This window comes from Anarhichas minor, unplaced genomic scaffold, assembly GCF_050575085.1.
Source record: "Anarhichas minor isolate MPS153535 unplaced genomic scaffold, ASM5057508v1 ptg000095l, whole genome shotgun sequence".
NCBI lineage: Eukaryota > Metazoa > Chordata > Actinopteri > Perciformes > Anarhichadidae > Anarhichas > Anarhichas minor.
In genome coordinates, this window is record NW_027466541.1 from 382160 (window position 1) to 394057 (window position 11898).

Here is an 11898-nt window from a genome sequence, read left to right on the forward strand (position 1 = left end):
TTCCGGTGAACGATTTCACAATAAAATAATATTTTCAAAACACAGAATATTAAGACTATTTTATTTGTTATTATTCATTTAGAAAAATTCAACACATTAAAACGTCTAGCAGGACTATTGATTTCACATCCCTTAAAATAATGTGAACTGATGATTTAAATGAATAAATAATACAAATTAAAAACATTCCTTCTTGATCAAAACACCAGAAATTGTGATGACACATCTTTAGCTGGTGTGTAGCAGATACATATTGGTTGAGAAGAATAATAAAGCTTTAATTAATTTATAAACAAAGTTGATTAAGGATTATGATTTATTTATTCTGAAAAAACCCGAACCGGAAGAGAATGTTTATGTCCGGTTTGGCTTAAAGGTGTCAAATGTCAAAACAGAGCCGCAGCATTCTGCTCGGAACCACTGAATGGAGACTTAACACGTTCATCACAGAAAGGTTCGTGCTTTTATTTCTGAACATGTTTCTGAGTGTTTTCATAAAACCCGTTTCCGGTTTGGAAGTTTGATCAAATGGCCTCTTCTGACGACATGAAGCTAACGTTAGCTTACTGACGCTAATTAGTTTAGCTTGTAAAGCCAATAATTACTCTGCATGTTGGGCTTCTTATTAACAACAATAATCAATTAATTCAGTATTTATTTATGGACAAGTAGGTTTGAAAAAATATATTTTTAAAGCACTTTGGTTACATCAAATAAACATTTATTTAAAATATATATATATTTTATTTTTATTAGCATTGTTAAATGTAAGAATAGTGACAGTTCACTGAGAATAAACAGAAGTACTAACATTATAATAAGTAATATTGGTCTACTTAATATATGGCATATATATATATATATATATATATATATATTGCTATTGCATCAGTTTGATGAAGTACTAATATATAATATTAATACTTATAATATTGTATTGCACCTTTCATACTTGTTTAATTGTATTTAAAAACATTTATGGAATTAATTAGTTGACAAGATGAGAGTAAATTTAATAAAAGCAAGAATAAAGACGTAAAAAGAAGATTAAAAAGAGTCTGGAGACGTTTCTAGAAGGACGGTGGATGCTTCGTCATTTCGTTTTCCTTGTTTTCCTGTTGTGCTAATGTTGTATAATTTGTTTTATTTTATTGCCTGTGTTTGAGTTTTCTATTCTAATTTGAAGTATTTTTGGTTCCATATTTAGAATCAGTTCTTACTTTAGTGTAATAACGTGTGTTTGTGTACCTGCAGACATGGAGGTGAGGGAGCAGGTGGAGGAGCAGGTGGAGCGGCTGCTGGGCGGTCAGGGCTCAGAGGTGACGGGGTGTGACGTGGGTCTGGAGCAGAGAGACAGCAAACCAGCGTCTCTGAGGAAGAACGTCACCTACATCGTCTGTGCCGTCATCTTCAACGAGAAGGTGACGTCACCATTAAGTCCATCGGTCTGCTTCATCAGTCAGCTGATGTTGGGTCTGTCTGTGTGTGTGTGTGTGTGTGTGTGTGTGTGTGTGTGTGTGTGTGTGTGTGTGTGTGTGTGTGTGTGTGTGTGTGTGTGTGTGTGTGTGTGTGTGTGTGTCGTCCATCAGGAGGAGGTGCTGATGGTGCAGGAGGCGAAGCAGGACTGTTACAAACAGTGGTACCTGCCTGCTGGGAGGGTGGAGGTGGGGGAGAGTCTGGAGGAGGGTCTGAGGAGGGAGGTGAGACACACACACACACACACACAGACCCACAATCACATAGACACATATACACACACACACACATGTCCCTGTTACCTGGGTTAACGCTCTTGTTTTTGTCTGCAGGTGAAGGAGGAGGCGGGGTTTGACTGTGAGCCAATCACCTTGCTGCTGATCCAGGAGCAGGGACCACAGTGGATCCGCTTCATCTTCCTCGCTACAGTCACAGGCAAGTTCATCACCAAAACTACATTTTACAGATGACATGTGAACACATCATGATAACGTTATAATGTACCTTCAGCCAGTACTCATGTTCACTGAGCAGAGCCTGAAGGCATCATAATGTAACTGAAGTGAACCTCTGTTGGTTAGCCGTTAGCGGTGCTGCTAACGTTACTAGCTCTCCTCCTGTTGGTTAGCCGTTAGCGGTGCTGCTAACGTTACTAGCTCTCCTCCTGTTGGTTAGCCGTTAGCGGTGCTGCTAACGTTACTAGCTCTCCTCCTGTTGGTTAGCCGTTAGCGGTGCTGCTAACGTTACTAGCTCTCCTCCTGTTGGTTAGCCGTTAGCAGTGCTGCTAACGTTACTAGCTCTCCTCCTGTTGGTTAGCCGTTAGCAGTGCTGCTAACGTTACTAGCTCTCCTCCTGTTGGTTAGCCGTTAGCAGTGCTGCTAACGTTACTAGCTCTCCTCCTGTTGGTTAGCCGTTAGCAGTGCTGCTAACGTTACTAGCTCTCCTCCTGTTGGTTAGCCGTTAGCAGTGCTGCTAACGTTACTAGCTCTACTCCTGTTGGTCTAAACACTGATTGGTTGTTTACAATGAAACATGATCAGAGACTAGAAACACATGTTCTACTGAGTCAGTTCAACTTTATTTACACTCTGATGGTTAACGTTAGACTGAGGGGGGGGGGTCAGTACGGATCGACTAAACATGAATACATAAATATATAATTATAAGTTGGATTAGGTTCATACATCACATTGTGTTGTGTAGTGTATTGTGAGTTTGTGATGCAGCTTTTCAAGACTTTAATGAAGTAGAACATCGTCTCTGTACCAGGAGGGAGTCTGAAGAGCCTGTCGGCTGCAGATAAAGAGTCTCTTCAGGCCTCCTGGTGGGACAGACAGTCTGTCCTCCCTCTGAGAGGACGGGACATCCTGCGTCTCATCGACTGTGGACTCAAGTACGACATTAAAGCTCTCTGAGTCTTTATGCTATGCTAGGCTAAAGATGTCAGGTGTCTCTGTCCTTTTCCTACAAAAACACAAACTGTAATGTTTAATGTCTATAAAAAGATATAGAATCTATTTTATTGTAATATCATTTAATAAAGTTCTATCTTATCTTATTACAGCGAACAAAGCATTTCTATGTCTGTCTGCTTGTGATGCGTTCAGGTACCGTCAGGATCCCTGGCATCCCGTCACGTTGCCCGTAGACCTGAGCTGCCGTCACGTGGTCCAGAGACTGGTCCTGGTCTTCACCGGTGCCGAGGAGCAGATCTGGATCCTCCTCGTCAAAGGTAGCGGATATTCCACACTATTCTGTAAATGTGTATATGAACTTTGTATATATGTGTGTATATATATATATATATTTAAACATAATAATAATAATAGTATAACCCCCCCCCCCCTCTGTCCTGCAGCCCCGGTGCTCCACCTCCCCACGGCGGCGGCGGTGAAGACCCACGCGGTGACGTGGGCGGCCAACATGGTGGTGCAGGACGCCATGCCGTCTGCGTACCACGACCACGACGTCAACACGCTGGGCGCCTTCAGCCTGCAGCACAACGGGCGGCAGCACGGGAAGACGGACGGCGTGTGCTTCAACACGTTGGTGAAGCTGGTGCCTGACCACGTCAGACGCAACGAGGACGGGGAGAAGGTGGAGTGGACGGGGACGAGGACGGGGACACCTCCACCGGTGGAAAACCCTCGATACGTCTGGCACCAAGTCCAGAAACAAACTCTGAGAGAGAAACTGCTGGAGAAGACCAAAAACACCTCCATCTTACCCGTTCACAGCCTGTACTGACCACACAACAGGACTCTTATTGTGAAAGGAACATGCTGACCGGACAGAAGTGTGGTTTTATGAGATACTTCTCTAGACTCAGCACATGACCTTCAGTAGAGAGTACGCAGAAACAGACAGGAACACCAGACTCCGTTCATAGAAACAGTGATTAGAACACAGGAGCTGCTGGTCTACTGCTCCTCCACCAGTTAGTTAGTGTTGTTGTGTGACTTTGGTCTTCTAAAGGTTTATTCAGATTCACCAAAGTATATATTTATTTAATGCCAAACAAACAAAAGCAGAACAGAGTTTATAATGATTAGTTCATGTCTACGTCGTCTGAATGTTTCTCTCTTGAGACGTTCACTGTGTCGAACTATTAAATGAATGAAAACAATGATTCTCACGTTTGTTTTCTTTCTTTGTGTCGAGTTGAACATTTGTTAAGAGTGTTTTGTGGCATTAAGGGCTTTGAGTTCATGACCTCAGTATTTATAATATCCATCTCTACGGTCCTACGAAGTTTGCCATAAATATTATTTATACCTTTAGTTTCATAATCCCTGCAAACAAAAGACTAATTTCTACATCGTTAGATACGAAAGAGTCAGAGTTGTTATTCCCTTTATTCTTCTCCTGACATCATGACGTCACAGTTCACATGTTGGACCTCATGTCTGGTCAGCTGACTCCACTTGGACCTTCCTGACGTTGTCGTCGAGTTTCTTCAGGTGTTTGGTTCTGTTGTCCAGACGGATCGTCCACTCGTCCCTCAGCCTGGAGACACAGAGGAAGGACACGTTTTATGTCTTTATTTACAGCCTGCAGAGACGGAAAGAAGAAGGTGAGTCTATTGCTCCTCTTTTGTGGAACCAGCTTCCCGTTTCAGTCCAGAGGGGCAGACACACTCAGGTTCAGGTCTATAGTTAGGGCTGGTTCAGGTTTATAGTTAGGGCTGGTTCAGGTTCATAGTTAGGGCTGGTTCAGGTTTATAGTTAGGGCTGGTTCAGGTTTATAGTTAGGGCTGGCTCAGGTTTATAGTTAGGGCTGGTTCAGGTTTATAGTTAGGGCTGGTTCAGGTTTATAGTTAGGGCTGGTTCAGGTTCATAGTTAGGGCTGGTTCAGGTTTATAGTTAGGGCTGGTTCAGGTTTATAGTTAGGGCTGGTTCAGGTTTATAGTTAGGGCTGGTTCAGGTTTATAGTTAGGGCTGGTTCAGGTTTATAGTTAGGGCTGGTTCAGGTTTATAGTTAGGGCTGGTTCAGGTTTATAGTTAGGGCTGACTCAGGTTTATAATTAGGGCTGGTTCAGGTTTATAGTTAGGGCTGACTCAGGTTTATAGTTAGGGCTGGCTCAGGTTCATAGTTAGGGCTGGTTCAGGTTTATAGTTAGGGCTGGTTCAGGTTTATAGTTAGGGCTGGTTCAGGTTCATAGTTAGGGCTGGTTCAGGTTTATAGTTAGGGCTGGTTCAGGTTTATAGTTAGGGCTGGTTCAGGTTTATAGTTAGGGCTGGTTCAGGTTTATAGTTAGGGCTGGTTCAGGTTCATAGTTGGGGCTGGTTCAGGTTTATAGTTAGGGCTGGTTCAGGTTTATAGTTAGGGCTGGTTCAGGTTCATAGTTAGGGCTGGTTCAGGTTCATAGTTAGGGCTGGTTCAGGTTTATAGTTAGGGCTGGTTCAGGTTTATAGTTAGGGCTGGTTCAGGTTCATAGTTAGGGCTGGTTCAGGTTTATAGTTAGGGCTGGTTCAGGTTCATAGTTAGGGCTGGTTCAGGTTTATAGTTAGGGCTGGTTCAGGTTTATAGTTAGGGCTGACTCAGGTTTATAGTTAGGGCTGGTTCAGGTTCATAGTTAGGGCTGGTTCAGGTTCATAGTTAGGGCTGGTTCAGGTTTATAGTTAGGGCTGGTTCAGGTTTATAGTTAGGGCTGGTTCAGGTTTATAGTTAGGGCTGACTCAGGTTTATAGTTAGGGCTGGTTCAGGTTTATAGTTAGGGCTGGTTCAGGTTCATAGTTAGGGCTGGTTCAGGTTTATAGTTAGGGCTGGTTCAGGTCTATAGTTAGGGCTGGTTCAGGTCTATAGTTAGGGCTGGTTCAGGTCTATAGTTAGGGCTGGTTCAGGTTTATAGTTAGGGCTGGTTCAGGTTTATAGTTAGGGCTGGTTCAGGTCTATAGTTAGGGCTGCTTCAGGTCTATAGTTAGGGCTGGTTCAGGTTTATAGTTAGGGCTGGTTCAGGTCTATAGTTAGGGCTGCTTCAGGTCTATAGTTAGGGCTGGTTCAGGTTTATAGTTAGGGCTGGTTCAGGTCTATAGTTAGGGCTGGTTCAGGTTTATAGTTAGGGCTGGCTCAGGTTTATAGTTAGGGCTGGTTCAGGTTTATAGTTAGGGCTGGTTCAGGTTTATAGTTAGGGCTGGTTCAGGTCTATAGTTAGGGCTGGTTCAGGTTCATAGTTAGGGCTGGTTCAGGTTTATAGTTAGGGCTGGCTCAGGTCTATAGTTAGGGTTGGTTCAGGTCTATAGTTAGGGCTGTCTCAGGTTTATAGTTAGGGCTGGCTCAGGTTTATAGTTAGGGCTGGCTCAGGTTTATAGTTAGGGCTGGCTCAGGTTTATAGTTAGGGCTGGCTCAGGTCTATAGTTAGGGCTGGTTCAGGTTCATAGTTAGGGCTGGTTCAGGTTTATAGTTAGGGCTGGCTCAGGTCTATAGTTAGGGTTGGTTCAGGTCTATAGTTAGGGCTGTCTCAGGTTTATAGTTAGGGCTGGCTCAGGTCTATAGTTAGGGCTGGTTCAGGTTTATAGTTAGGGCTGGCTCAGGTTTATAGTTAGGGCTGGTTCAGGTCTATAGTTAGGGCTTCATCTTCACAGTGTGTAGAAGCAGCACTGAGGTCAGATTTAGTGTCTCTAAGCAGATCTGGTATCTTGGCCTTGTCTGGTGTTATTTATCCTTTGTAATGTGTTTCTGTCTGTTGTGTATTGTGAACTGTGTCGTCTGAGTTTTTGGGTGACAAATGAGTTTCCCCACTGGGGATTAATAAAGTTTTCTAATCTAATCTAATCTTGGTGACAGCTGCAGTGTTTTCACTGTCACGTCATCGTTTCTCTTCACTCCTTTATTTATTTCACCATGAATCAAACACACACCAGCATCACTGTGTGTGTGTGTGTGTGTGTGTGTGTGTTTATGTAACCTAACCCTCAGCTGTCCTCACTGTGTCTTCGCCACCTTCCTGTCAAGTTTTTTGGATTATTCCATTTGTCCTTTCAGCTGCTGATAATCTAGCTGACCGCAGCAGAGACAGAGAGAAAAGCCTCGTTCACTCAGTTCAGAAACCCGCTAACACGACCAACATCTGGCTTCTGTTTTCAGTGATGAAGGTTACAATCAGCATTTATTTACGGATACAAATGACTCGACAGTAGCAACAGGTATTTATCTGCTCTGGCTCCGAAATATAATATATATATCCAATATGAAATAGTTTGCAGCAGCCTTCAAAGAATATACAAGAACTATGGAGGAGCGACGTAGAGACGCCGTATACATCTCTGGTAGAGACCTGTCAATCACCGTGTAGCCCCGCCCTAAAGCATCCCCTGCTTTATGGTCTGTTTGACTCTAAATGGACCATAATGTACTAAATGAACATCATGCTGTATTGAAGAAGACTTGAAACTAGAGATTGAGACCATAAACTCATGTTTACAATGTTTACTGAGGTAATAAATCAAGAGAGAAGTAGAGTCATTTTCTCATAGACTTCTATACAACCAGAGGAGTCGCCCCCTGGTGGACACTAGAGAGAATGCAGCTTTAACACATGAAGCTTTGGCTTCACTTAAAGAACCGGAGGTCAAACATATATCTTTCTGCAGGCGAAAATTTGTGCTTCATGTGAAAGGACTTTCTCTGTTGTTAGACAAATCAATTAATCCATCAATTTGTTGCAGCTCACACTTCATTGTACTGCATTGACAGTGGAAAGAGATAAAATGTATTTGCATCGACGACATGCTGTAATATAATTCAATTCCAGCTTTCCTTCCTCATGTCTCTTTTTTTCTAGAATGGAATATCTTCTAATTTCAGCCTCCTCATGTCAGCCGGCCTCCATCACTCATCGCTCTGCAATTATCACCTCCAATCTTTTTTCCCTCTCAGCTCTGGCCAGGTCACACATAACGCACACAATTAGCAGGAGCTAGAGCCGGGGTTAGGGGGGGGGGGGCAGATAGCTGTGGACTCGGGGCTGACATTGCAATAGATAGCCGGGGGATTAGGAGATACACGGTATTGATAGGTGGGGGATTTAGGGGTACAGTGTAATGGATAGCAGGGGGATTAGGTGTGATGGGCTGAGGAGGAGGTGTGAGGTTAAGGGGGGATAGAGGACTGGAGTTAGGAGGGATCTGGCTAATAGCTGGTTGTAACGCCAAGAGGTGAAGGTTTAATGGGAGGATGTATACATAACCTGAAAATCCCTTCGTAGTGTAAGGATGGAGTTTGACAAGAAGAAGAATGGATGGATCAATACCAAACCTTTATGAAACAACAAGAGTTAAGATAAGACACAGCAAGAGGAAGGAAGGTTTGTCAATATGATGCAGTCTACGGGTTTACGAGGCGAGTTCAGGTTCCAGCCGTCCTGATCATCATTACGGAGACCTTTAAGAACCAGACCGTCTGCAGGGTCGAGTGTTTGACCCGGTATGTCCTCCAACTCGCTGAGAGACGAGAGGCTGTTTGTAATGAGAGCGTCTGTTTTTAGATTTGCGTCTATTTGCCACACGGTCACATGTCCGACACAACTGAGACCTCATCCAGTTTGATCACAGACGACACAATTCAAAAGACCTCCGTCGATCGGCGTCTTCAGGGAAAAGAGATGCTTTGGCCAGATGGTCTCCTGCTAGATCAAGACCTGGTACGTGTAGTCATGGGCGGCAACCTCCGGTTCTGCCGAGTAAAGTGTGTTAAAGCTGCATTGTCTCTAGTGTCCACCAGGGGGCGACTCCTCTGGTTGTATAGAAGTCTATGAGAAAATGACTCTACTTCTCTCTTGATTTATTACCTCAGTAAACATTGTAAACATGAGTTTATGGTCTCAATCTCTAGTTTCAAGTCTTCTTCAATACAGCATGATGTTCATTTAGTACATTATGGTCCATTTAGAGTCAAACAGACCATAAAGCAGGGGATGCTTTAGGGCGGGGCTACACAGTGATTGACAGGTCTCTACCAGAGACGTATACGGCGTCTCTACGTCACTCCTCCTCAGTCCAGATATGGTCACTTCCTGTTCACTGGTTGCAAAAAAGCCAAGATGGCGAGAGGCTTCAAAACATCCACAAACCAATGAGTGACATCACGACGACTACGTCCACTTCTCATAGACAGTCTATGGGAAAGAGACACTTTGCCCAGATGGTCTCCTACTCGATCCAGACCTGGGAGGGGAGCTTGTAGGTGGGCACCAGGAGGTTGAGGTTGGGGTATTCACCATATTCTCAATGGCGGCCATTTTGCTCTATGGCGGTGGAATCTCCCGGGTAGCTGTTGGGAAGTGGTCCAAACATTTGACGTGTGTTTAAAACAATCAAACGTTAGCAGAGAAGTCTGTGAAGATCTCTAAAAGAATCCGTCTGACAAGCTCTTCTGATGGAGTTTACTGCTGCTCTCAAACCCAGTGGAGACTTGATCGGGGACATCGTTGGGTGGTAAAAGGACCATTTTAAGGAAGAAAGACCCTCTGAGGAGGTGACAGTTGGAGGACTCAGGAGAAGCATGAGGTCAGTGAGCAGCATCCGGAGCAAAAGCTACGAAAAATAACGCGCCATAATTCGTAGATATCCCACAAAATTATTTTGTATGAGATCCATGAAATGATCAAAGGGAAGTATAAAGACTGCAGAAGCACACTGATGGCAGGTGAGAGGGGACGTGGATCAGTCCAACAAACATCAACCTTTAAAGCCTGACCCGTGTGAAAGTCAACGTTCGTCTGTAACCGTTATTTTAACCAAAACCACCATCTTTTCCTAAAACTACGTAGTTTTGTAGTCTAAACCTGAGTTTACTGTGACGACAGAGGTTTATTTTGAAAGGACTGTATTCATGTTAGGAGGAGAAATTGTCCCGTGTTGCTGGACCTTCGTTGGAAAACACACACAGCAGATGTTGAGGTACTTGTACTTTACTTCAGTATTTCCATTTTCTGCTCCTTCAAACTTCTACTCAACTACAGAGTTACTCTGCAGACGAAGATTCACATTAGAAACATATGATGAACCTTTAAAACATGAAAACAATGCATCGCGTCTTTAAGGTGCATCATATATAGAATATATAAAACTACCCAGAACGCATCAGTCGTATTAATCCAATTGATAAACACAGTCACAGGGGTCATTCTCAGCATTATGAGTACTTATGTCTTTTATGATTAAAGTAAATGCTGCTGCTAAAGTACTTGTGCTTGAGTAATATTTTCATTGCAGGACTTTTACTTGTCTCTCTGAGGACAGCGTAAACGTCTCAGACCCAACATCCCGAGTGTATTAAACGTAGTTTTCTTCTACTGTGAGACCGGTAAAGTGTATTAAACGTAGTTTTCTTCTACTGTGAGACCGGTAAAGTGTATTAAACGTAGTTTTCTTCTACTGTGAGACCGGTAAAGTGTATTAAACGTAGTATTCTTCTACTGCGAGACCGGTAAAGTGTATTAAACGTAGTTTTCTTCTACTGTGAGACCGGTAAAGTGTATTAAACGTAGTATTCTTCTACTGAGAGACCGGTAAAGTGTATTAAACATAGTATTCTTCTACTGCGAGACCGGTAAAGTGTATTAAACGTAGTATTCTTCTACTGCGAGACCGGTAAAGTGTATTAAACGTAGTTTTCTTCTACTGCGAGACCGGTAAAGTGTATTAAACGTAGTATTCTTCTACTGCGAGACCGGTAAAGTGTATTAAACGTAGTTTTCTTCTACTGAGAGACCGGTAAAGTGTATTAAACGTAGTATTCTTCTACTGCGAGACCGGTAAAGTGTATTAAACGTAGTTTTCTTCTACTGCGAGACCGGTAAAGTGTATTAAACGTAGTTTTCTTCTACTGTGAGACTGGTAAAGTGTATTAAACGTAGTATTCTTCTACTGCGAGACCGGTGAAGTATATTAAACGTAGTTTTCTTCTACTGCGAGACCGGTAAAGTGTATTAAACTTAGTTTTCTTCTACTGCGAGACCGGTAAAGTGTATTAAACGTAGTTTTCTTCTACTTGCTGCTGTGTAGCTGAGTGGTTTCGTACTTCTTCAGAGCGCTCGTGTTCTTCCTCTTCTCTTCGCTCTCAGCATGTTGACTGCCTCTGTTGATCTTCTTCTCCCAGAACGTCTTGATGTGCAGTCCGTCGTGGATCTTTGCCACGTTCATCTGGAACAACATGAACATTAAACATGAAGATTAAAGAGCAGCTTCAGCTGTGTTTCACTGCCCCCTGCTGGTTTAAAGGGTTAAACTCTGCTGCTCCTTTACACCGTGATGTCATCGTGTACTGAGTACAACCCTAACATACATGTGTACTGCAGAGCGTTATTGTACTGAGGTTATGTTACTGAAGTACTACCAAAGATACCACTCAGATCCTCTACTTAAGTACTTTGACTTACGTTTACTGAATACCTCATCATGTATTCAAATATTCAAAATATGTAACAACATGTATTAAAGTATCAACAATAAACAGCACGTTACTGAAGGCAACATCAGTTAGGTAGTTAAAAGTACAAAGATGTATTATATTCTATAACTGGTTCATGTAAAACATCTACAGCCGATAAATATAGTGAAACTATATGAAATGATAATAATTACATTAAGAACCTGAAATTGAACTGTTGTACAGAAGTAAACAGATACTTTACACACTGATATTACTACTTATTTTGATTTGATTTCATTGACATGATACTTTCATATCGTATACTTTCTATATCATGGTATAATCATAACACAATATTTACTTTTTAAAGCAGCTTTGCAGTTAGGCATGAAATTCCAACAAAATATAACTATATGTTCTAAATATTATATATTCTAATTGAATCCTAATAACATGTAATTAAATCCATCTGAACATAATAATAATAATAATAATAACTCCACACTGGACTGTGTAAACACTAACGATCAATACTTTGTTAGTTTCATA

General features: G+C 42.4%; 2 protein-coding genes across 2 annotated transcripts; one reads left to right on the forward strand and one right to left on the reverse strand.

Moving 5' to 3' along the window:
• The first annotated feature begins 340 nt into the window (after nt 1-340).
• Nucleotides 341-4105, forward strand: nudt18 (nudix (nucleoside diphosphate linked moiety X)-type motif 18). Its single transcript, XM_076082507.1, has 7 exons — nt 341-454; nt 1255-1421; nt 1590-1700; nt 1809-1911; nt 2746-2869; nt 3084-3208; nt 3335-4105. The coding sequence occupies exons 2-7, from the start codon at nt 1257-1259 to the stop codon at nt 3721-3723; spliced, it is 1017 nt and encodes a 338-aa protein (XP_075938622.1). The 5' UTR covers nt 341-454; nt 1255-1256; the 3' UTR covers nt 3724-4105.
• Nucleotides 4106-4348: 243 nt separating this feature from the next.
• Nucleotides 4349-11120, reverse strand: LOC142939258 (protein FAM240B). Its single transcript, XM_076082509.1, has 2 exons — nt 10999-11120; nt 4349-4482 (listed from the first exon to the last, which is right to left on the reverse strand). Exons 1-2 carry the CDS (start codon nt 11118-11120, stop codon nt 4377-4379), a joined length of 228 nt encoding a protein of 75 aa, XP_075938624.1. The 3' UTR covers nt 4349-4376.
• Nucleotides 11121-11898: the final 778 nt, after the last annotated feature.

Bases quoted from the DNA above. Each gene is read 5' to 3' on its own strand.
- nudt18 (XM_076082507.1), top strand. From the start codon at position 1,257: ATGGAGGTGAGGGAGCAGGTGGAGGAGCAGGTGGAGCGGCTGCTGGGC. The intron at 1,422-1,589 runs GTGACGTCACCA...GTCGTCCATCAG, and splicing joins CCGTCATCTTCAACGAGAAG to GAGGAGGTGCTGATGGTGCA. The intron at 1,912-2,745 runs GCAAGTTCATCA...TCTCTGTACCAG, and splicing joins CTTCCTCGCTACAGTCACAG to GAGGGAGTCTGAAGAGCCTG.
- LOC142939258 (XM_076082509.1), bottom strand. From the start codon at position 11,120: ATGAACGTGGCAAAGATCCACGACGGACTGCACATCAAGACGTTCTGG. The intron at 4,483-10,998 runs GTACGAAACCAC...CTGTGTCTCCAG, and splicing joins AACACGAGCGCTCTGAAGAA to GCTGAGGGACGAGTGGACGA.